The sequence below is a fragment of the Eriocheir sinensis genome, chromosome 35, assembly GCF_024679095.1.
Source record: "Eriocheir sinensis breed Jianghai 21 chromosome 35, ASM2467909v1, whole genome shotgun sequence".
Taxonomy (NCBI): Eukaryota; Metazoa; Arthropoda; class Malacostraca; order Decapoda; family Varunidae; genus Eriocheir; species Eriocheir sinensis.
In genome coordinates this window covers 11,749,430-11,775,237 of record NC_066543.1, presented here as the reverse complement: position 1 = coordinate 11,775,237, position 25,808 = coordinate 11,749,430, and the positions used below count along the sequence as shown (strand labels likewise).

Here is a 25,808-nt window from a genome sequence, read left to right as displayed (position 1 = left end):
CGTACACTTATTATAAACTTCACCCTGCCCTGAATTCTGTTCTTCTGTACACCTTGCTTCCACTGGCTTTGCTTTTCTTCTTTCCTTTCCTTTATTTCCTTCACTTTAGCTTACTTTGGACTATTCTTTTTGCTCATGGGGGGGATATCATCTGGTCCTGCTGCTGTGCCATCCTGCTGTCTCTTAATACACCTCTCAACTTCCTAGTGATTCTCTCATTCAGCTCAGTTGCATCTTTCCTCTGCATGGTCACACCTGCTTTCTGGATTCTGATGTAATACTGAAAATAAAAGTGTAAGTAAAAAAAGAAAAGAGGAACGAAAGGAGGACCTAAGAAGCGATACAAAGCGTCACAGATCAAGAGGAGAAGAGCCTCCGAAGCCGTTACAAATAAATAAACAAACACCTCCCGTCCAACGATGCCAGATGGTCTTGCTCAGGCTCTTAAATTTGCCAATTTCCAACCCCCAAAACGTCTCCTTCACCCCTTTAACTGGTTTTATATAAAGGTATCGATAAAATGGTTAAGAATTGGTGTTTCATGGCAATAGTTAGGCGTCAAAAACTAGTAAAAACGATGCTCTGAGTACGACAATCTGGCAAAGTTGCTCCCGTCCGCTGAACCCAGACCAAGACAAAAAGTGTTATTTACCGGTGCCTGTTGTGTTGTGATGCACTCTTAGCACGTGCCTCTCAAAGTCATGTGCGGGTTAAGAACTTAAGACGCTCGGGAGCTGAAGAAGAGTGATGCGGGAGGAAGGAGGAAGCAGGAATTCGGTACTCCAGCCACTGCCGGTGTTGTAGGAATCAGCTTGCAGAGAGGGTCAACTTGCTTACCTTCTTCGATGGTCGGTATCATGACACTTTCGGTTCTCACATCAACTATTTCTTAAGGTCAACTATTTCTTAAGGTCAAAGAGGGCGTCAGTCGGTTTCTAATGAGTTTTTATTTAGGTTCATGGCACAGAAGAAGGGTCACATTACTACCAGGCTTATAAAACTACTGGAAATGCCTAAAACTCCTACGAAAGTCTTGTCAAATATGTGAACCGGATAATATTCAGGAGGTATGGGCTCTCTCATTATTTCTGTATCAGTATATACCCTGTTCACTTCGGAAACCATAAAAATATAAAAAAAATACATAAAAATTATTCCTGGACCCTGACTTGATCAAGCATCTCCTGAATTATTACCTGTGAACCTGGGCAACGAAATGTTTAATAATACTTGATCTGGTAATATTACAGAACAACTACTACTCCCCTTCCACCACTCCAGCCCCCCCTACCCCCCAACACAAGCCTGGGGACCTGTGGGGAACGTTTTGGGGGGAAAGGTATGATCACTGAAAAAGTGGCTTCCAAAATTTCCCTTAAAAAATTGCTAAAATAGGGAAAAATTTCCTGGTCTCAAAAGTAAGGAAAGTCCCTAATGTATATTCATGTAATTTATCATAACATAACCTAGTAGCTGCTGCAGCCGGTCTGTTGACGGGTGTCGGGCGTGTCACCCCCCCCCCACCCCTCCACCACCGCCGCCCAAATCCGTCCCGAGCTACATGATTTTCAACAGCCCACACGTGTCAAATATATTTAAACTAGGTACCCTAACCGAACTTTACATAACCTAACCTTTAACGGGGGGCTTCGCTCCCCTCGACCCTCCTCCTAACCAAGGGGGGGCTGCACCCCCCCTGGACCCTTCCCACATTATAGCCTTCTAGGGAAAAAGGTCCTAGAAGTAGAGCAACTCTAGGGAAATGTCAAGTTTCATAATTCCATATGGTACAATACTGACGGTTAACCCATCGAGTTCTGCTAAGTTGATGCTAGATCATGGTTACTGAGTACTTTGGGGCACAAAATAAAACCGATTTGTGACAGCTGTCATCCAGCGCTGATGCTCCTGCTGTCAACTAACTTGGGAGTGACCTACAGATTGCTTCCTATCACCATGGCCTCCATGTTAGTCGAATTTTGAGTAGCACGCTTTGAACAATATCTGGTTGGTTTCTGACATGTGCTTGTCACAGCTTGATCGGACTGTGAGTCACCAAGCGCAACCCATATCACACGCCCGTGTCACTGTTTGAATATGTTGTATTGAAGGGTCACAAGGACTCGGTTTGGGGTTATTTGACGCCGCAATGTGGCGCAAGGTGCCTCATGGGTGAATCATTGACACGTGTGACAAGACAAACATGTGGTATAGAAGTAGAGTGTAATCGGTCCTTTTGTCAAACTACATGCATAGTGCATACCAATAAAGAGGTTAAATACTCAGTTAACACTTACTGAGAGGTGAAGTAGAATTATATTTTGAGGATACTAAAGAAGACTAAAAGTGTCCCTCCATCCATCCATCATGGCGGCTTGAGAAAGACTGAGCTTCCGAACCCGCCTATAGGTGACACCCCTCATACACTCACGCATAGTAACACTTCATGAATGTGGTCCTTTAAAATTATAGAATACAAATACTTGCGCCATTATTTGCATTAATATCGAGAAGAAAATAACATAAAACTCTTAAAGACTGTTTTATGTCCGAAATCGTAATGATCCATGCGCGTTCTGGATATTACTGACTTAGGAACTAGTTTCTGTGGTGTAGTGCAAGGCAGCTATGAGGCTCAGTCTGCCCAGGAAGCCCTCGTGAAACAACAACACTGGACTTAGAAATTTTCAAGGCATCCCCACATATTTAAGCTGTTGATGCTGTAAATTGGTATGAATCGGTAACTAAAACCCTAACAAATGTGAAGCAAATGAAGTATCCTATGCACTCCACATGCTAATTTTTTGGTATATTAGAAGTAATAGTTAGCTAGATTTAACCCTTGATCTTGATAATTAATGCACAGGGCACAGGGCAGGTGCATAACACACATACTTGAGTTGGCTATTAGGGGGACAGGGGAGCCGAGTGTGCAGGGAAAATTATACGTGAGAGTTTTATATGATTCTGTTTTGCCCTTGGCCTGCCTCTTATGTCAGGGAAAAAATAAAAATAAGGTGAGTTGAGCATGGAGTAGGTTAGCATTGATAGTTAAAAACAAAATGTTCTTCATTTGTATTGAATATTCCCTGATGCTGCAAGTTCTAGTTTAAATGGGTTTATGTTTTTGGACCCAACAACAAATTTCCTCATATTTATGAAGTGTAATTAGACTGCCTTAAGAAAAATCAGATATCAATAACTTCAATACTTTTAGGGTATATGAATAATATTTAATGGCCCTGCAAACAAAGGGGCAGGAAGGGACTGCATCACTTGTTCTTAAAAGTCTCCAAATTCCTCTACATGTATTCAAAGCATGTTCTTTTTTTCAGGTTTTGAGTGACTTGTAAGACTTAAAATATGTACTATAGCAGAAATGTATAAGAAAGCAGAATGAAGATACGATCTCTGGACACTGCTCCTGAAGTGTTAAATTTTGAAAATAACAGAAAATAGTTGTTATCTACAACCATGGCTTCGTTTAGTGTCCTTGGAAGGTTCAGGAGCAGGTTGTACACACTTAGTGACTTGTGTTCCTCGCACCATGTCACTCAACTGTCTCGGCGAAGTTTATTACTGTCGTGTCCAACTTACAAAAACAATGACTCAGAGAACCAGAACTCGGAAAAAGACAATTCATACAAGTTCCGAAACTATAAAGGTTTAAATCCTCTGCAGAAAGCATTTAGAATATTAACTGATGATGTGAGAGACTCTTATAGGAGGAAAAGGGACATTATTCAGCAAATAGCAAGAGAAGCAAAACAAGATACAGACATGAAAGCAGGCATATCAGAAAAGACAAAGACCATAAAAGAGAATAAAAATGACTCTGAATCCAGTACCTCAGTGCCGGTGGAGGCTATATGGCCATCCCAGTGTGATGTGCTAGTAGTGGGAGGTGGTGCTGTGGGCTCTTCTGTTGCCTACCACCTCAAGGAGCACGGCCGGGATGGACTCAGTGTTGTAGTGGTGGAGGAGGACCCAAGTGTAAGTCAGATTTTGTTTTCCTTGTTTTATTGCCATACTTTGTTACTGTTTTATCCTATTTTATCAGCATGAACTGAGATCATGAGTAACAAAGTCAGTTAAGTAGCTACTAATTGGAGGAAAATGCAATTCAAATTGCCATTTTTTTCTTTGTAAATATTTTGAAGCTTATGGTTTTAATATACATACATATATATATGAAAGGAACTAAAATCTTATTAGCATTTATATGACTACATACATGTTATATGTTGCTTCATATATTGCTCTTTATTCCGGAGTCACCATCCATCCCACCTCTCCCTTGAGTAAACATTGGTGCTAGTGTGTAAGATCAGACCAGACTGCTTAATGCTGAACATTTTAATATATACAGAAAAATGTTTCTCAGAATTACATATAGCTAGATATTGAATTCACAGGCTTAACACTGGAAAAAAAATTAATGGCCTTTGCATGAGTATATACGAGACATAGGTCAAAATTTGGACTTTGTTTTTAGGCTAAATTTGCAGGACCCTCACCTCTCATTTATCAACAGTACCAGTGTACCTCTACAGCGCTGTCAGTGGGGGGCGCTCATCACCAGTTCGGTGTACCAGAGAACGTTTTGCTGTCCATGTACGGGATGGATTTCTTACGTAGAAGTCATGAGCTATTGGCAGTGGAGGGTCTAGACACCCCCGACATGCAGTTTAACCCCTGTGGCTACCTTACACTTGCCTCAGAGGAAGGATATGCACAGCTGAGGGAAAACTATGAACTACAAAAGTATGTTTGTGTGTATGTGTGTGTGTGGGTGTATTTACATATCTAGTTGTGATATGCAGCTATGCTTGTGGGATCCTATCTCTTAGCCTCAATTGGTCAAATTTAGCCAGTCTGTCAGAAAAATGCTAACCATATAGCATTGTCATGATTGCCTCGGGAAACACCATCGCCATGTTCTTTTACTCTATATATTAACACAAAACATATTTCCAGAGAAGTTAATGAAATTAATACACTTTTTTTGTCAATACTTAACTGTCTGATTGTTACTGAAAAATTGACAACAAACCTGCCACTCAATGCAGTGTAAGAAGAATCAATTATATATAAGGTAATGGAAGCTGTTGCCATAAGTTGAATACTAGTTTTGACATTCCTTGAGACAAGGTGTAGTAATGCTCTGTTTGGTTCCTCAGGGATGTGGGAGCCAAGGTGTCCTTCCTCTCCAGCAAGGAGATCTCTGACAGGTACCCGTGGCTGGATATGTCTGGCGTGGCTGCTGGAGTCCTCGGCAGAGAAAATGAAGGATGGTAAGTTATAGGGAAGCTGTGCACATTTTTTTATAAAAACACAAGTAAGTTATAAATTGAGTGCACCAGTATATACTGTTATGAAATATTAAGGGTGAAAATTCACTATCCCAAATTTTATGCAACAGTGAATCCATTTAAATAAAATTAAAAAAACTTATTACTGAGTAGTTTGACAATGAAGGCTATTTGGTTTGGCCTTTTATTTAACCCTTTTAGTAACATAAGTTCACTTTTATTGAAATTGCAACAAGCTATAGTAAACTAGATAGTTCATGGACATGGCAAGTCAGACATGCTAGTTACCTGACAAGTGATAAAAAACATCAGTAAACCTCCATGTTGGGATCAGGTGTGTGTTTGTGTGTGTGATAAGATTATTGTAGACATATGTAGTGCATGACCTTACTGAAGTATTAATGGAAACAAAACATGAAGTTTTCTAATGTTTTTTCTAGCATATTAGTTATTTTTTGGTCATGGAGTCATACCTTGGGTAAAATGAAATTATAAAAAGACACATGCTGGCAACTTGCTGTTTTATTAAAAATAATGCCTGGAACTTGCTGCTCTTATAAAAAGGTTGTAGATGCTGGGAGAGTGATCAGTTTCACCGAGAGTTATCTTGATACTCCTTTTCTGAAAGTTTATTATGTCATGGAAAGGAGGAAATTCAGACAAAGGGAGGGGCAAAAGGCTATAGCTTGTGGTTAACTCTTGCAAGTGTTTTGACTTTACTCCTATTAATATCTAGTATCAGTGCATCACCATTTTGTTAATATAATAATTTTGCTTGGTAATTTTTCTATTGATCCTCTTTTACCCCATTACTGAAGGTTTGACCCGTGGAGTTTATTGGTTGGTCTACAGCGGAAGGCTGTTGCCCTGGGCACCCAGTTCATCAAAGGGAAGGTGACGGGGCTTTCCCATGAAACTTTGGATGACATGATCCTGGAAGGCACCTCACAATCCAAGATCAAGCGTATCCGGACTGCTGAGGTGAGCTTTTAGTGTTGCCACTCAACGACACCTAGTGTTTACGTGTTTATTATTTAATATCTATTTTATCTGTTCAACCCGTTCGCTGTGATTGTCATGGATTTTGCCTTCACTGGTAGCCTGGTAACATATACTCCCAGGCCTTTCTCTGCCTTTGTGGTGGATAGTGGAGTGTTTTCCATGTGGTATTGGTATGCTGGATATCCCCTCCCAAGGTGCATGACTTTACATATTTATTCATTGAATTGTAGTAGCCACTTCTTGCTCCATTCCTGTAGCTTGGTAATGTCTTCTGTAGGAAATCTGCAGCCAAGGAGTTAAATAAATCAGGCACAGGAAAAATGTATATGTACTAGTGTTGTATCTGTCACGTGTAGTACTTGTGTTTGCTTCTACTTTGCTGTGAGCATAGTTTACTTCATCCACTGTTTGCTGCCAGATTCAAGCAGTCTGGCTCACTTGTATCAGAGTCTTTTAGTAATGCTGTGTAATGTTGGTTTAACACAAATCTGTATAAGATTGTTGATTTAATAATGACACCCTGAATTTACAGAACACGTTATTGATTCTTCATGAATATTTTCTTAACACAAATCAGATTTGCCTCGTAATCATGAGCCTCTCCTTGCAACAGTGATGCAAGTCAAATAAACCAAATCTAAGAAACTGGAGTAAAAAATAAAAGAGAGGCAGTAACATGTGGAGTCAGAACACCTCTCCTGAAATTGACCTTTTTTTTTTACCACTCCTCTTAACTATTTTTATAGGAGCAGTGATTTGCAGGCTTTTTTTTTTAAAAGTTTGACACATGGGAAAGTGAGCCCTTTCTAGCCCCTGATTGGCCGAGGGCAAGAGTACCATGGCTACTGATTGACTGTATTAGACTCTCAGAAATTGAGTTGCTCCAGTTTCCTGATTAGTTGAAAATATATCCCTAAAATTTGTAATCCTGAGCTACATTGTTATGTACAGGTAACACTGGATAACGGGGAGAAGCACACCATCGACTTTGCCCTACTGGTGGTGGCAGCCGGTGCGGGGACAGCAGACATTGGACGCCTGGTTGGCATAGGGGAGGGAGCGGGCCTGCTTGGGGTGCCCATTCCTATTGAAGCAAGGTAAACATTCACTGGCTGTGCAGGCAGCTCTCATCTTGTGCAACAATTGTGTTCCTGAAGTGTCAAGTGGTTTAGTTTGTTATATAAGCATAAACCTTAAACATAAGATAGTGATTGGATTTTTTCATCAATATCTTCCAAGAATACACAATTTAAATTTACATTGAATGAGAGGAACCTATATTAATATATTTTATTTGCATTAGATTCATAATAATTTATTTATATTAACTGTATTCAGAAGTCTACTGTTATTAAAAAAAAAAATTCATTTGTTTTTATCCAGTCAGTATTTTTAATGATCAGGTACTGCAGTGTTGCAGCCAGCCATTAATTTGATCACCAAATGGTTAATTTGACCAGATTTTTCTACTAAGCCATTTTAGATTTTTCATCAAGTTAGTTCAAACAAGCATTGTGGTCTGTCCTTACTGTCTCCAGAGTAGTCTGTACACTCCACCAACTGAAAATAGTCATGCCACCAAATCAAGAATGATCTTTCATTGTATCAGTCATTCTCTTGTTAAGGTTGAGCAATAACAGTCTGTGAAGTCCATGATACTGGAAGGATTGACAGATTGAGAGTGATTCTTGGTTCAGCGGGTCGTTCAGTGGCTGTTGAGGGAATATTCTGCTGTGTTCATCCTCAAAATAGCCCAGAGTTTAATTCACCCATATCAAGTTACCTCAAATGACAGAAACTCCTGTATTACATATTTTTGTTTCTTTTATTTTTCAGGAAGCGCTATGTTTATTGTGTCCATGGCCCAGATGGTCCAGGATTAAATTCTCCGCTAGTAGTTGACCCCAATGGCATGTACCTCCGGCGTGATGGCCTCGCGGGACTGTACCTGTGTGGACAGTCACCACCTGAAGACAGGGAGCCACCAGTGGACAACCTTGATGTGGACTATACTTTCTTTGAAGAGGAAGTACACCCAGCCATTGCCAAGCGGGTGCCTACATTAAAGAATTTGAAGGTAACAACTGAGCTGAATTTAGGTGCAAGCAATAAATGTAACTACCTGTGGCTTCTTTACCTGTGGAGGTAAGGTTGCAAACGGTGGGAAAGTTTCCGGAAAAATAGAAAGTTTCTGGGAATTTTCAAATTTTTCACGTGTATTTGTATTAATAAACAAACCAGTTTGGGTTAATATAATTATTAATTAAAAAGTTTCGGGCATCATTAGACACATGAAAGCCAACAACTTATGGTCTAAATCAACAAAAAATAACCTCACTTTGTTGTATAAAAGTCTCATTAGCTAGGAAGCATATATGAATTTTATGAGTCAAAATGTATAGTAACTGTTTGGGGTTTTATTATTTAAGGTTTTAAGATTAGGTATCTCCAAACACATGATAGCCAGCAACTTATGGTATACATCAACAAAGAATAACCTCACTTTGTTGTCTAAAATGTCTCGGTAGTAAGGATGCATATATGAATTTTCTAAGTCAAGACCTATAGCAACTGTTTGGGGTTTTGATAGGTTAGGTTAACTTTAGGGTATCTTCAAACACATGATTGCCAGCATTTTATGATATAAATCAACAGAGTTTAACCTCACTCTGTTGTACTGAAAGTCTCGTTAATAAGAAGCATATATGAATTTTTGAGTCAAAACCTACAGCAACTTTTTTGGGTTTTGTTTGGTTGGGTTAGGTTAACTGGAGGGTGGCATGAGCCTCAATAGGTGTCACTTAAATAATCCTGTAGTAAGCTTTCCAAATCAGTGCATCATTATATAAATGGCAATAAAGAAGCAATACACATTGCAATGACCCACACAATTGCAGACTAACATTCCCCCAAACATTAGTGTGTTGGGTGCCAGCACATGCAGCTGCCACCACAAATTATGCGTGCGCCGCTTGGAGTGCCACCGTTGCCCCAGTTACAAGTTTCCCATAGGGGAGCATACGAGAGTACTCTCTTTACCATCTAGACTCTTTGTTACTACTACTATTACAGGTTTCCTCGGGGTTTGAAGTTATTTTTCATTTGAACATACCTTAGCTGTGAGAGGTCAATTTTTACTGATATCAACTTAACACAAGTATAAAGAGTAATGTATGAATCGTCATTTATGATCCTTCAGCTGCGCAGTGCTTGGGCTGGCAACTATGGGTACAACACTTTTGATCAGAATGGCATCCTCGGCCTCCATCCTCTCATGTCCAACATGTTCATCGTTGGTGGCTTCAGTGGCCATGGTAAGACTTCATGTTTGTGTGTATCTGATGTTTTAGCTACAATTGAGAGCAGTATTACAAAAGTGAGTGTAGTAGCTTGCCAGATGCATCAAATATAGTTATTTTGATGCCCTTAAGATGTCTCTGTGGTGGACCTTTCTCATTTTGACCACTTAGTGCTCTGAGACCTGTATACAGTAAACCCTCTATTCAAGGAACCTGATTTTTAACAAAAATAATTTATTAACCCATAAAAACTTCAATGTAAGCATAGTTTTTCTCTGAACTTTTTTTTAAAGGTATTTGATAAAAAAAAACTTTCTTTTTAAATGATTTAATTAACAGTTTACATTTGGTAATACAATATTAGATACTGTACACAGTATCATTCCTTTTATTTGATACAGCAGTTTTGTGTTTTCAGATATAATGAACTATTTGTTTTAATGATTTGGTGTTCCCCAGATAGTTGTAGGTCCACTGAATGCATATATGCAAAAATATGTCACATTATATAGAAGCTGACATAACAATGGTATCATTGCTGTGATCTAATGTCTCCCCCTCAGGACCTGCAGGACTGCCACAGCAACCTCCAGGTACAGTCCTCCCCACCCAGAAAATGGTTGTGTTGCAGCTCTCTTCAGAATGTCATCATGCATTAAAGTTGTTTTTTTCATGGGCTCCTCCATTGCTCTTTATTTTGAATATGAAACCTTGCAGATCAATAAATTTCAAGGTCATATCATGTCTGAAGAGGGAGTGCATAACCCACCCTTTATTTTAAGGCCAAGTTTAGAGTGTTGTTGAGACATTAGCCCTTGAGTGTGCTGCAGGTTAGACGCACCAACACCGCTGTGTGCCCTCAGTCAAGTACATTGGGAAGTCTTTCCACCTCCATATCTCTGTAACTATGCATTGTGGAAATTATTCAAGCATATCATTGGAAACCAGGTAAATACTATATGACTAGCTTATTATCATTGCAATGTTTCATATGCTGATTGAGTAAACGAGAGACAATATTCTTCATAAGTAAGATTATATTTTACCATTGTATCTTAAAAAATGTACTTTAGTATGATATTTAAAAAATAGTATATTATTCTTGTTATCACTCAAAGGTTTTGACAAATAACTAAGTATGACTCGATTCACCACATTCTGCTGACACGCAAAGGGCAGCTGTTTTGGATAATTATGTGGGTGTGGTTGTGTGTGTGTGTGTGGAGGGGTCAATGGCAGCTCACCATTTGATGTGTTAAGTTAAAATGGAGTGTGGAGTAGTATTAGAACATGAGTTGTGACTTGGAGATTCAAAACTGATTGTGGCTCGCAGCATGCCTTTAGCGACGTGGTCCAAGTGCCCCACACGCGCGCTGTAAGCATTTAGCAGTTAAAGGATTAAGGGCTACATTTATTCCTCAGTTAACCATAATAATAGCCTTAGGGGTGGCTTTACATGAGATTGAATTTTACATGATTACATACAGTAATATATTGAGAAGTCAGTGGTACCAATGATAAATGGATTAGCAATGTCTTTGTTGCTCTGAAGTGGTACATATTCTATTTGATTTTTTCTATAATTGCTAAATTGACCTTTTGTCTCATTAAAATCAGCTGATGACCCTGTGAGCAGCCAGCCCAATTAACTTTGCATTGGTCAGCTTGATCACTTGCCTGCAGTTCTCAATGAAAATGAGACAAACCATGGTGACTCCACCATGCAGGCCAGCTTTATAAAGTTTCTAACCTTCTTTGGTGCATGGGAATCTGGGTATTTGAGATTCCTTTTAATAAAAAAGTCTTATTCACACAAAAAAATTGCTGATTGTATTTCTCAGCAATGGACTTAAATTAGAATCATGCTGTGGTGATATTTGAGGTGGCATGTATAATATGTTCCCAGATTTATCTTAATTTGAATAGGAAGGATTCACATCAAATTAATGTAATATCTGTAACTGTGGGTGATTAAATTGACAAAATTGAATATATTGACCAAAACCTGTATTCAACATCCTGAGCATCAGTATGTTTAGTCATTAGTTTCAGTCTCCAGTATTGTCCTGTGTTAAACTGTATTTCAGTATTGAAACTTTGGTGTTGTAACATTAATAATGTTAATGCTGACCTCATTCTTGTGTTTTTCAGGCATTCATCAGGCACCAGGATTGGGCAGAGCCATCATGGAGTGCATCATTTATGGGGAGTACCGAACCATCAACCTGGAACGCTTAGGCTTTGAGAGAGTTTTGGCTCGGGCACCCCTTCTGGAGGCCAGTGTTGTTTAGTTTCACTCTTGAGCAGGGTTCTTCACAGTACAGGTTATGAGCAGTAGGGGGCTGCAGAGTTTTGCTCACTGGGTTGCCACTCCCCACACCACTCCCAACAGACTGATTAATTAATACAAGTACCTCTTGCATTGTGACTAAATTATTATATATTTTGGAAGAAAGCTATGAAGCAGATTCAATTTATATCCTATTGAACTTTTTCTTTCATAAATGAGAACCAAACCCTCTGTATTCTTATGAGGAATGTTTGAATTATGCAAAATTCATTGTATGGGGCCTCTTCAAGAATGTAATCTATATGTAAATTGAGTTTCCAGTACTTGTAAGGGAGCCACACTCAAACTGCAGAGCTGTCAAGTTTTATAACAGGGTCATGAGGTTAAAACCTAACCTAAGTCACATCAAGAAAAGTTTGAAGACCATTGTTTTTTATCCATGCAAAGTGTGCCTACTGCAGCATTCATTGTCAAATCTCTCAATAATTTAGATGACTTGATACTGTAAAATATGGTGGTGATGTGCTTGTACAGCTTATATATACTGTATATATATATATATATATATATATATATATATATATATATATATATATATATATATATATATATATATATATATATATATATATATATATATATATATATATATATATATATATAATTTGTATAGTCTAATAAATTAAGCCATTTTCTTTGTTTTTACCTATTGTTTTGACTTAAATCTGTTTTAGCTCAATTTTACAGCCTGAAATTTTTGCTATGCATTTCACCTTTGAATTCCTTAAATTTATGTTTATGTTGAAAACACCTGGCTGTGTCTGCAGCTTTCCCCATTTTTATAAAGGGTTGCTGTGTCTGATGAGTCTCTTCCTCTGTCAAACACCATGTCCTTCTCCCTCAGGTCAGCTTCAATGGCATCCTTGTACCTCAGCTTTGGTCATCCTCTTCCTTTTCCAGGTCGTTCGATTTCCAGCACACTCATTCCAACAGATTCATTCTCTCGCCTCTTCACGTGATCATATAATCGTAATCTTGCTTCTTGTACCTCCACTGAGATCTCTCTAGCTGTTACCCTCATGCATACATTCCTAATCCTGTCCTCCCTCGCGACCCTACACACCCATTTCAGCATCCTCGTTTCTGCCACATCCAGCCTTTCTTCAGTTGTCTTCTTCATTGGTCATCACAGGTCTCACAAGTGGCTTGTATGTCTTTCCCCTCAACTTTACTTGAATCTTCTTATCAGAGTCACCTGTCGTGATTTATATTTTATTTGTCTTCCATCAAGTGCAATGAAGATTTGATACTTTGTAATGTATATGATACCGTTATGTATTTTTTTTCTCCCAGTACCTTGCAAGGGGAGGCCTGCACAGGCTTGGCAGTATTTTGCCACCTACCGCTGCAGTAACGATTTTATTTTTGCTGGTAAGTATTAACCACACGCGTCAGTCATAACTTTTTTTTTTTTTTTTTTTTTATCCCATCTTTCCTCCACAGTAACCATTAAAATCCACAAGAAAAATGAAAAATCCAATTAAGAAAGGCACTACCTAGGCCACTTGACATGCCCAAAATTGTTCATGATTTACTTAGAAAAAAAATGAAAGGATTAACATAGAAATCAAGATAGATGGTGAATACTTAAAAAAAAGCCTTAGATTTGTATATGCCAATGCATGTAAGGAAAACTTGGAAAATTATCGGGGAACTAGAGAACCAAGAATGTGTAGAGGAATAGCCACACATTACTGTAGAACAAACCCAAGCCACGAAATATAAATCGGAAAGAGAATAAGAATGATATGGAGTGCTCTTGGTAAAATGCTATGTAATGAATCTGTCACTCCCTGAAGAGTGAAGTGAAAGGTGTAGGCCTACAATAATTGTCAGTCAACATATTCTCAAACGTTAATTCATACCATTCATTACGTACCATCTCTCAGTACATTATTTGGTACACAGTTATCGAGTCCGTAACTGATTCAGTAAATATATAGGCTTAACTGATTTCAAATTTTGTTAGTTCTTTTAATTTGCGCATGCGTGTGTATTTTATTTATCTTTTGCAAATGGAAGATGCTTTCAGGTTTCTCTTCAACAATTAATCGTTTATTATCTAAATTTATAATGAAAATAATCATATTTGAGCGGCAGAAACCGAGGCCCTATACACACACACACACACACGGCTACTCTGTGGTCAGCTGTACAATGGCAGACGACGTCAGCAAGGAGAAAACTCGGGCGTCCCTCGGCGGTCGGCAGGTGGATTTGAAAGTACCATTCTACTTTGTGCGGCTCCCGTGCCATTCCGGTGCGTGGTGGCGTGCCACGGCGCTGCTGGAGACAAGCTGCTGACGGGGAGACAGTCGCAGGACAATGACGGTGAGTTAATGTGTCATATGTTACGAGTGTTCCTGAGGGCAGTGGTGTCCCCATCACAGCCTTGAACCTGACAACCACGACGCCTCACTTCTACGTAGACCACCTCCAGCTGAAATATGTATGGGTTTATTTATCTTTGTATATTATCACTGCTTCCTTGGTGTGGAGGTTATACTGATTAGTGTGGCGTTAAGCCTCACTCCCCTGATTTGGTTTGTCCGGGCTTGGTTTACATACACAGGATGGATGAATTTCGACACTGTACCGTATCTTTTGTCGACTGCTTGTCGGGATCTGTCCCACCCAAGTTTATTTATATTTTCGTAAAAGAAAATGATGACGTATGTATGTATATAAGTAGAACATCAACAATCACTTCTTCTTCTTTTGACCTGTTCCGCTTTGCATTTCTTTTTAGGTCCTCCTCCTCCTTGGTACTTTTTTTTTATACTTAGATCACTTATTTACTCTGTGATTGTAAAGATTGGGTTCTTAAACGTCTCGGCGCCTCAGTTGGCCAGTTTGCTGGATCTGGCTGGACACATGATGTTTTCCATTTCTTTCACCGCTGTTTTGATAGCTTACACTAATTAGCTTACCTTTGATCTTATGATTGTCCTGTCTCCTCAGAGTTCTCTTCTCTGTATCCCTGTCTCCTGTATCTTTCAAACCGCATCTCTTAGCCACTTCCTCACTGGACATCCTGTCCTGCCACCTCTCTCCAGTCATATACCTCAGCATCCTTCAATCACATCCTACTAGTAGGATATCCTCTACTCCTTCCATTGGCCATGTTTTATTACCCTACAACATAATTGATCTAATACATGTTTCATACACCCCACCTCTACTCCTCAGTGGGATATTTTTGGGTTTTGATATGCAATGAAAATGCAAAATGGCGAGTTATGAAGTGCATGAGAGTCAAATAGGAGATAAGGGGATGGTAGGGAGCACACTATAGTAAGGTGTATGATCGCATTAGGTGTACATGAGGGATACGAATGTTGCTAAAAAAAAAGGAGTGTCTGAACAGGGAGAACCGGGGACTTCTGCCATGGCCATCTTCTTAAGTAGCCTACACTGGATGAAACTGACTGATCAGAAGTAACAAATGGAAGATGCTTCCATCCCTCTCGCCTGGGGCAAAACCCAGAGAATTAAAGGCCGCGCGCGCCGCGTGGCTCACCTCGGCCGCCACATCGCCGCCGCCGCCGCCACGCTGAGACTTTTCCTTCCTCACCTCTCATGGCCGGTGGTAGTGAAGTTTTATTCAGATATTACATAGTCCTGTTTTTTACGGAATCGTTTATGTTCATATAATTGTTGGTTTGCATATTTTTACCTTTCAGTAATTGATTATATATCTATTTTTGAAGCCCGCGTCTATTGTCTGTGGTTGTGATAATAGGGTTGTGCCGCGATGAGTCGGGTATTGTATTCAACAGAAAAGTCGAGTATAATGTTTGTGTGACCTCTCCTCTCATCTTCCGCCTTGATGTCCTCTTCCTGAAGGGCCGAAATAATTCCTCATCATTAGAGGGATCCCGGATGCTAACCATTATTGGAGGCTACTCGTTCGGGTCGCGTTGCTTGTCTGGCGCTGATTAGCCATTCAGTCTCAATGCGAACACTTATCGAACTTTGGAAGTTTACTCGACAAGATCTGTCATTATTCTTAACCTGCAATCTTTGAGTGTCGCTTTGGTCTCAGCTTTTGCAATAACAATCCAAAAAGAGGAGGAAGGGTGCTTTATGCTGACGTTCGAGTATTTGGAGGTGGCATTCATGGGTTGCACAGGCAGTAAGCATGTAGATTCCTCCTCCGGGAAGTCCGTATTTTGATATATACGATCACACCATTATATCCGATTACTTTTTCTGAAGGTTCTTATAACCAGAGGCACCAACTCTTTGCAATGTCACTTTTGAGTACTACTTATGTGCCCGTGTGTTGGAGAACAAACTTCATGAAGAGGCTTCGTCTTGCACAGTTGCGGCAGTCTCATGAGTGAACGAGATCAAAACACTAAACCAATATTTTGGGTGATGTCATCTACTTATGCGGGTGATCACATCGCCAAGGCTTGTGAAACACTAGGTTCTCACCGTCCTCGCCGCACGCACGAACACACCACACTGCTTCTTCAGCAAACTTTTAACCCTCGAACACGTTACCTTTCGTTCAAAAGGTCACGAATCACCCTTTCTGCACCGTGACACGTGCGTGCTGGCATGTCAAAGGAGTCGTGCTACTGGTCTGCCTTACTGCCCACGAGGGTTGGTCTCATTTTCCTCTGAACATTTTCCCCTGTGGTATTTACCCCCCCAGACAGACTCCCCAGGGACGTATTCCCCTCTAGACATTTTCCCCTATGCGCACCAAACTGGCAATCTGCACACCTGCCTGCACCCTGCCGCTACCCTCCCCGCACAAGGGAAGGGGTGGCCCCCACGCTGCAGAGGCGCTCATGTTCTATGCCTCTCGGGGTTCAAGCAATGAGCGAGGTGCGGTGGTCAAGGTCCGCCGCCACGTAATGATAAGCAAACATGTGACTTGTTTACATGTAAATTCATGACAGCGCTGATTTATCACACACACACACACACACACACACACACACACACACACACACACACACACACACACACACACACACACACACATACACACACATCTACGGACCTTGCCGAGGGTGATATGCCCCCTCTAGCCTTGGCCTTGATGCAGCCCAGTGCCCACGTTGGCATGTTTCCTTCTCCCAACTCCCCTCTCCTCCCTCTCCCTCAGCACCCCTACCCTGCCATAATAAACCTCTCCCCTCCCTCTCTTCCCACAGTTCCCTCCCATCCCCTTCCCTCTATCCATTTCCTTACTTCCCTTCTCTTCCATCCTCTGCAGCTTCATCCCTGTCACTTCCTGGAGGAGCACCTTGACCTAGTAGTGCGTGGCCTTAGCGTGTCACCTCGACTGGTGTGTGTATAGGGGGGAGCGGGTGTGTGGGCGGCTCGTGGCGGAGAACATAGCTACCCTGTCGACACACTGAACATTTGTGTAACGCTAGTGAAATGCTTACAACGACAATCACTCTCAAGAAACTAAAGCGACGCAATGTAGGTATTTAGGGTAGAGACGAATTGAAAGTCAGATCACTCGGCCTTTGAAAGTATTGTATCTTTAGTCTGCTGAGGGTTCATCCCTATATGGGCAGAAGAGTACATCGCCACATCTGTTGTGGGGAGACGGAAGGCGGTGACTAGGAGGATAGGAAGAGGAGGGTGGGTAAGGAATAGACGGGAAGAAAGACGGAGGTAGCGATGAATGAGGTGTAAAGAAGGAATGGGAAGATTGTGAAGGAGGTGTAAGATTGATGAAGATGAGGAGAGAGCTGATAAAAAGGTAAAAAAAGTGTGGATTAAGTAATAGAGAAGGAAAGTGATGACAAAACTGCTTGATCATAAAGTGAGAGGAGGTTATTAAGAGACCATAGAAAGAGGAGAAGAATGAGAAGGATGCAGGGAGTGGAGGCTAATAAGGAGGTAGAAGGGGCTGAAGAGGGAGCTGGTGAAGATAGAACTGCTACGTCACGGAGGGAGAGGAGGATAACGAGAGGGGTGATAGATACAGAAGGTTAGAGAGAATGATGCAGGTATAGAGGGCTGGAAAGAAGGTAGAGGAAGAGGGCGAAGAGTGAAATGGTGATGATAGAACTGCTACGTCACGAAGGGAGAAGAGGATAACGAGAGGGGTGGTAGATATGGGAGGATGAAGAGAAAGATGAAAGTATAGAAGACTAGGACGAAGATAGAGGACTGTGTAGAGAAAGCTATATAGAAAAATCGAGAGAAGGGTGATGAGGGCACTTTCAATAAATATACAGAGGGAAAACTCAAACCATTATAAAGATACGAAAATAGAGGAGGTAATAAGTATCCATTAACATACTGACAGAAAGAGGAAAGTGTGCATGGCTAGGACATTACCGTGGCCTTCATAAGGAATTTCAATGAGCATGTGGAAAGAAGACAAACCATTACAAAGAAAACACACCCAAGAATAACTTCTCCTTGTGCGTGATAATACTTTTCCACCCTGACATCATCGGCGTCCTTTCCTCATCTCTTACCTCCCCCCAACTGTATGACATCACCACCCTGCCTTTAGGGATGCGTGTGTGTGTGTGTGTGTGTGTGTGTGTGTGTGTGTGTGTGTGTGTGACTAGTTCTTGTCTTGCACTTAATCAAAGTAACCACGAAAATATGGTAATCCGGTACGTTTCCTGAGGGCGATTTTTTTTTTTTTTTTTTTTCTTTTTTTTTATAGAAATGGGGGAATGGGGAAGGCAATGCAAGTGAAAGGCAGTGGGAAGAGAGGAAGGTCGAAAAGGATATGGGATCACACTGAAGACCATCTCGAGGCAATGCCCCGACCCATAGGAGGTGGCTGAGTGGTTAGCGTGCGGGCCCCGCATTCACCGCGCCATAGACAACGTCGGTTCGAATCCCCACGCTACCACCTGGGATTTTTCAGTCACCGCCGAGTGGCTTAAGACTACCCACATGCTGTCCAGAAGACCACCCATCAACCCAAACTCTAGAAGAAACCGTCGAAATGAATCAACAATGAGTTCCGGGGGGCAGCATGAGCCAACCATAACTGGCGCCACTATAAAAATTTCCTGCGCCATGACGGACTTGGGCCGACCACCAGGCCCCCGAAGAAGGCCTACCGGCGCTACAGGCGGAGATGTAAATAAAAAAAAAAGAAAAAAAAAGAGGCACCTGTAGGAGGAAGCGAAGTGAAGAACCTTGGTTAGAAATAAAGACCACACGAAAAAATAGGCATCCAAAGACAAAGAAGGAAATACACTTCATAGGATTTTTACCCACCTGATCGGAACTAAACTCGGTACTTCCTGTATGATCCCCCGCTAGCCTGCACACACACAAACACAGCCACGCATGCACGCCTACACACACACACACACACACACACACACACACACACACACACACCTACAACATCACTCTTAATGCTTGAGCGGCGGTGAGGTGCGTAGCGGCAGGAGGATGAGGAAGGATCATTGTTATGTGTTGATTCTGGCCAGTGTTGTGTTGTGCTTCGTGTCTTCCTGCTTGGGATGGCTGCATATTTTCTCGAGAGCAAAGACCTTTCCCAACATCCCCGACTTCTCCATTCTTGCTCTGGCAAATGATCTAATTTTATCTCCGCTTGGTTTTATGCCTGCACTGGGTCCAATTCCTGGGTCGTCAACTGTTGTTTAGCATGGCTCCATGCCTAGGTCTTGGTCTTCCCACGTCCGCGGTGATGCTGTGTGCACACGCTAACTATAGCTGGCTAACAGTCTGGCTGTGTGTGTGTGTGTGTGTGTGTGTGTGTGTGTGTGTGTAGGGTAAGGTGGGGTAAGTTGCACCCCTTAAGAAAGATTGCCTGTTGTAGCCACATTTTTTGCAATAGAATTTTGAAAAAAAGTTCTGTTGAAAGCTTAGGCTAAGGCCTATCTATGGTATATATTGTATCCATTCATTATGATTTACACCTTATTATAATGACAATTTAAAAAAAAAATAATAAAGGGGGCTTCTTACCCCGCATGTGGGGTAAAACGCCCACTGGGTAGGCCTTTTACCCCACTCTGGCTTACAATAATAAAACTCACAGAAACATAAGGAAAATAGTTTTTCACATTATAAAAATATAATATGTATTCCCTTTTTGAAAACTATACCCTATGAATCTCTCTTGATGTGAAATATAGGCACACAATCAAATTTGTGTCTCCTAAGGAGCAGAATGTAAAACTAAACAATTAATTAATTATCTAAAAGGTATCTCCTTCTTTTAGACTAGTAATATTAGACTAGCTTCCCTTTCTTCTGAATTTTTGTAACAAAAAGAACATCTACTTTCATGAAAAATAGTGGAACTAAATATTCAATTAATTTGATAAAATATGTCCTTTCTGTTGAATATTGATATCTGAAACAGTTAAAAACACCAACTTCCTTATAGTCTCAAACTCAAAAGTGTTCACTTATGGATGCCTTTCAAAAACTTAAATTCTATTTATAGCAATGCTGTAATGCCTAATCAGACTCGCAGTTTTGACTTAGTACAGATCTAGGCCTACTCCAGTTTTGCATTCTGCATGTGGCCAATTTCTACAACCCCGACATTGGACCCATTTTTCTGAAGGTCTGCTTTTAGCAAATAGTTCCCCACACAAAAAAACAAGGCCATTTGCCAATTTGCTGATAATGCGGTAAAAGGCCCACATGTGGGGTAAAAGGCCTCCCTGTGGGCAACTTACCCCAAAGGCACAGGGGGTCTCTTACCCTGGCAACTCATATATACACAATGTCACCATCTTTCCTACAAGTAAGTAGGCAGAGTATAATCACATGCAATATGGTCTAGACATCTTAGAGCAACTATCCATAGCCATCAGGCTAACTCTACAGTTCTTTGTCGTTAATTAGGTATCATTAAAATCACTGAAAACTTACAAGAAATTAGTCAAAAAGAATAAATGTCCCCTTGTGGCCAGAGCAACTGTCCATTGTTTACTCCAATAGTTCCTGTGAGCACAGAGAGTTGGTGTTGCCTACTTGATCATGTTGAGAAAAGAAAGAAAGAAAGACAAAACCAAGGGGGGGCCTTTCACCCCAGGGGGGCATCTTACCCCACCGTACCCTATGTGTGTGTGTGTGTGTGTGTGTGTGTGTGTGTGTGTGTGTGTGTGTGTGTGTGTGTGTAATTCACTCAGGTCTTATCATGAGTTGGGCTCGTCATCTCCAGCAAGTATACCCTCCCGATTAGAGCAAGTCTCATTATAGTCGATCTCTGGGCACTGCAAGGATCTTCACACACCCCATCCCCCTTGCTCAAACGGGGACAGTAACCACTCCTTGTAAGCGGAAACATCTTGGTCTTAGCGGGGCTCGAACCTCAGCATGTCAGGGCAAAGCTTTACCCACTGAGCTATTGGAACTATCATTTTGTGTGTGTGTGTGTGTGTGTGTGTGTGTGTGTGTGTGCAGTGACAGGAGCAGCAGCAGCGTCCCGTGTGATGTGGTATAGGTAACTGTCGGCCACCTCGCCACCCATCCCTTTCATTCGGTTATTCTCACCGTCCCTTCACACCAACAGGCTAATCCCTAGTTATCTGTCTGTCTGTCTGTCTTTATGTCCGTTTCTGTCTCAATGGGTGGAATAAACATCATTGAGGGCTGAGCGTTGTCACGAGAGCAGTCAATCCATCAATTCCATCACTAATAATTATCCCCCGAGATGACGATGGCCGCTGCGGGCGGTGAGGGTAACAGTGCTCGGCGGGCGTGTCTAGTGGGTCGCGAGTTTGCGCCTCATACTTGAGAGCCTGATGACGAGGGAGGCAGCTCTCATATACAGTTATGCAGGTTATGGGGTCTCATTTCCCTTCAGGTTTGTGATGCTGACACACCTCTCTGTCATGTGTTATCTTGTGCGTGTACCTCTGTACCACATTTTTCATCTTCACCACCTCATCCTCCACCACCGTCATCTCCAGCACCTTTTCTACCACTTCCCTCCACCACACTCAAGGAACTTAACAACGAATAACAATAAAAATAACAAGCAATTAAAATAACTAAAACAAGAAAGTAACATCCACAACAACATTAATAAAGAAATAATAGTAATTACCACTGTTATTGCTATTATTATCGTAATTATTATCATAATCAATATCATTAATATTATTTACATCAGTGATTCGTATTGTGTACAGTGGCGAGCTGAGACCGTAGACTTAGTGACCTTTCATAACCGCAGTAAGGTAGACACAAAATGCTTTAGTGCAAGAATAATACACTGGAAATTGAGTACCGGTATTGTAGTATTTGGTGTGATTTTTGTAGCTTCAATTCACTGCCTTGAGCACCAACTCTCGACTCAAATAATTTTATAAGGTCCAATTCCTCTTATTATTTTTTATTACTTCCCACTTCTTTCCCAATTCCTTATGGATGCCACCATAATACTCCTTCTCATGATAGCCTAAGCGCCTTGCCATGAGCTTCACCTTTCAATGTAACTAATATTGTGTGGTTCTGTTCCTCGTACTCCTCCTTTCATTATTTCCCATTCCTTCCCCCATCCCTTCAATATCACGTACAAGGATCAATGCAACATATTATCTTCATATATCTTAACCCATCCCAGTTTAGGATTTGCTGGTGACATTATGACGTAGAACACTCAACATACCGTATATCCTAACACCACAGTCAACCCACAGGTACAGACAGCAATGATTGGCCCATACAGTTAACTTTTGTCGCCGTCCGGTTAACCCACGCTCAACTTAACCCTGAGGAACCTGTATTTCCGATTAGAGTGTTTCGTGGATAGCGCTTAGGGAGTTTTGCCAATGCTTACTGTTCTTTACTGAGTCAAGTATGAAGAGCTCCCGGATGCTCTGGCCCAGGTGTTAGCATGAGGTGCCCCTTAACCATTCCAGCGGTTGTCGTAGTGGGATGACATCGGAGACGAGGGGGTGCCTGGGGTGTACCCTCAGTAGCCCTAGTCTCTTAACTTGAGCTCCAACCCTCGACTGGACTAATTTTGCACTGTTCTTTATTTCTTTCTTTCCTTCTTTCTTTCTTTCTTCCCACTCTTTCCTCAATCTTGTCTGAATACAGTGTAATAAGACATTCTATCTCTTTGTAGCTCCAACCCTTGCCTTGAGCCTCAGCCCTCAATTCAAGTGATATTGTATGGTTCTGTGTCTCATTCTTTTACTTTCCCTTCTTCCCTCTCCTTCTCCAATGCCGTCTGAACAAGAGAACGACATTCCCTGTCTTCATATACCTTAGCTCTTTCAAATATATGACTTGGCACTGCTGGGGTATCAATATCTCAATACAAGAGGCTGCGGTAATCGCCTTCTTGTGCCTGATATTAGTGCCGTGTCAGCCATCAGATTCTCCCATCTTTCGCAATATTCCCAAATCGTTTTCAGGGAATCCATCTGGCGTTTTTTGTTTTCTCCTTATTTGGTATTACACGTACGTTCATCAGTGTGTGTGTGTGTGTGTGTGTGTGTGTGAGAGAGAGAGTGTGTGTGTGTGTGTGTGTGTGTGTGTGTGTGTGTGTGTGTGTGTGTGTGTGTGTGTGTGTGTGTTGACCTGCCCTTCCTCTCTCAATCACTGCAGGTAACCTTAAAGCCTGAGGATCAGCCCGCAGCCACGAGAGGCGGAATTTGTCTGCTTGGGGGAGAGAGAGAGAGAGAGAGAGAGAGAGAGAGAGAGAGAGAGAGAGAGAGAGAGAGAATAACAAGCGGACACATTATAACTGTAATCGGTGACCTCATGTGTTAGCTCTGGAGGCAGAGGGTGTGTTGCGTCGCCCGTCAGTCGTGAGCGGGGACGCAACACAGCCCTGACCCGGCGGCGGCGTTGCTCACAGGCCGCGGCGGCGATGTCTTCAACTTTATATTCACAATCTGACATTTTTGCATTCCTAAGATGTGACCAAGAAGTGAATGGGAAATGTGAAGGGTATTTCATTTACCTGTTAAAACCTGATTCTAAAAGGGCTTAAAGTTTCACATTATCCGGAGACTATTTAAAAGGTGTGATGGATAGCCGTGTTACTTACTATCTTAAGTACTAAAAATACTCAATAAACTATGTATGTACGTTAAGTGTGTGCCTTAATCACAGAAAGGTCAAGAAATGCCTCAAAAAGAACTTTGATATATTATGAAAAATTATATTCTTAGGACCCTTTTATCGTCAATAGGCAATTTTTCCTTATGCCGTTTATGTATTCACGGAAATTTTAAATGATGAAATATAAAATATATATAACGTTGGAGTTTTGTGTTAGCAAGGGGAAAGACAACTTTGCTACGTTACAAGGAAATCCACAGTTCTCCTCCATGCCTGGGCAGGCGGTCACACTGAACCAAAATATTTACTCTCGTAGCTTGGTCGATAATTGGGCACTACCTGGAGGGGCCTGGGGAGGTAAACTGTGGGAACTCGGTGTCAAAGCCAGGCATGTGTCTTCGGGCGGAGGACACTTAGCCACCACAAGGCTCAAAGGCCAAACAGATTGAGTTGAGGCCTGCGAGATAGAGCTGTTCAGTGTATCTTGTGTCGTGTATGAAGACTCAACATTGGGCAGCGGAGGAGACTTAAATAGGAGACTAAATATATTGAGTTGAAGGCCTGAAAAATATAGCTTTCACTGTATCTTGCGTCGTGTGTGAGTACTTAACACCAGAACAGCCCAGAGTCATTTTTAGATAAGAGACTAAACAGATTGAGATGAACGCCTGAAAAATATAGCTGTTCACTGCATTTTGAGTCATGGCTGAAGACTTATCAATGGAGCGACGAGCAGTAATTTAAATCCATCCGAAACTGACCTCTCTTTTGGCCACTCATTTCAACTTTCTTTATAGGAGCAGTGATTAGCATCCTTTATTTATTTATTTGTCCCTTAAACTGCCTCCTTTACTGTAAAAAAAAGGAATTAAACAGATAGAGTCGGCGGCCTTAAATGATATAGCGTCCTTTATGAAGACTGCAGATAGGGCGAGGGAGGAGTTAGTTAGATAAAACATAACTCAGATAAGGAGAAGGTGCCTTAAGTCGTTATCATGAGACCTTTAAATTCACAAGGCTACAAGCACAAGTCAGGTATATAAAGAAGCGAGGAAAGAGGAAACTATTGTCAAAGTCTAGTCCCTATGCATTTTTTCCTTCTCGTGTGTGTGTGTGTGTGTGTGTGTGTGTGTGTATACCCAAGGCAGTCATAATCGGTCTCTAATTTTCCTCTTGCGCCCATGTCTGTGTCCCGAAAGATTACGGGGCCTGGAGAGGGGGACGGGTGTGGGTAGGACGGGGGGAGAGGGGGAAGGGGGGAGGAAGGGGCGTGTGCGTCTCCATCCTCAACCCCTCACTCCTCACCCCTAACCTCTTCTCCTCCCTTTCTCCTCCTCCTCCTTCTCCTCCTCCTCCTCCTTCGCCAGTGGGAGGGAAGAGGGAAGATAGGAAAAGAAAAGTGGAAAGAGAATAGATCAATCGAGAGAGAGAGAGAGAGAGAGAGAGAGAGAGAGAGAGAGGAAAGGGAGGAACGGTAAAATAGGCGGAAAAGATGAAGAGAAAACAAAGAAAAGAAAAAGACAAATAAAAAGTCTGGTTGAAGGGAAGAAAGAAGGAAGAAGGAAAGGAACTAATTATCTTTGTCTCTTAATTTCTCCTTTCTCCTTCGCGTTTCTCTCTTATTCCATTTTCCTTCACCCCTTCTTCCTTCCCCCTCTTCTCCCTCCCTCCTCCTTTCCTCCCTCCTTTTCCTTACCCTCCCTTCTCTCTCTCCATTTTCCTTCACCTCTTCTTCCTACACTCCTCCTCTGCTCCTTCCATCCTCCTCCTTTCCTCCCTCCTTACCCTCCCTTCTTCTCTCACTCCATTTTCCTTCACCTCTTCTTCCCTCCCCCT

At 41.6% G+C, this 25,808-nt stretch overlaps 1 protein-coding gene and 1 long non-coding RNA gene across 3 annotated transcripts in view; both read left to right on the top strand.

Annotated features, from left to right (window-relative positions):
• The first annotated feature begins 545 nt into the window (after positions 1-545).
• On the top strand, positions 546-12,464 carry LOC127007403 (FAD-dependent oxidoreductase domain-containing protein 1-like). 2 transcript variants are annotated; one of them, XM_050878334.1, is made up of 10 exons: positions 546-777; positions 3,336-3,993; positions 4,535-4,764; positions 5,181-5,294; positions 6,131-6,293; positions 7,266-7,411; positions 8,151-8,391; positions 9,514-9,628; positions 10,177-10,206; positions 11,765-12,464. In XM_050878334.1, the coding sequence occupies exons 2-10, from the start codon at positions 3,475-3,477 to the stop codon at positions 11,902-11,904; spliced, it is 1,698 nt and encodes a 565-aa protein (XP_050734291.1). In that variant the 5' UTR covers positions 546-777; positions 3,336-3,474; the 3' UTR covers positions 11,905-12,464. The 2 variants fall into 2 exon arrangements, with proteins under 2 accessions (XP_050734291.1, XP_050734290.1); XM_050878333.1 differs by having other exon boundaries at positions 547-848.
• A 123-nt stretch (positions 12,465-12,587) lies between these two features.
• Positions 12,588-25,808, top strand: part of LOC127007404 (uncharacterized) — a 64,898-nt gene continuing 51,677 nt past the window's right edge. The window contains exon 1 of the long non-coding RNA XR_007760241.1: positions 12,588-14,294. This is a non-coding gene — a long non-coding RNA (uncharacterized LOC127007404). The remainder of the gene's footprint in view (positions 14,295-25,808) is intronic.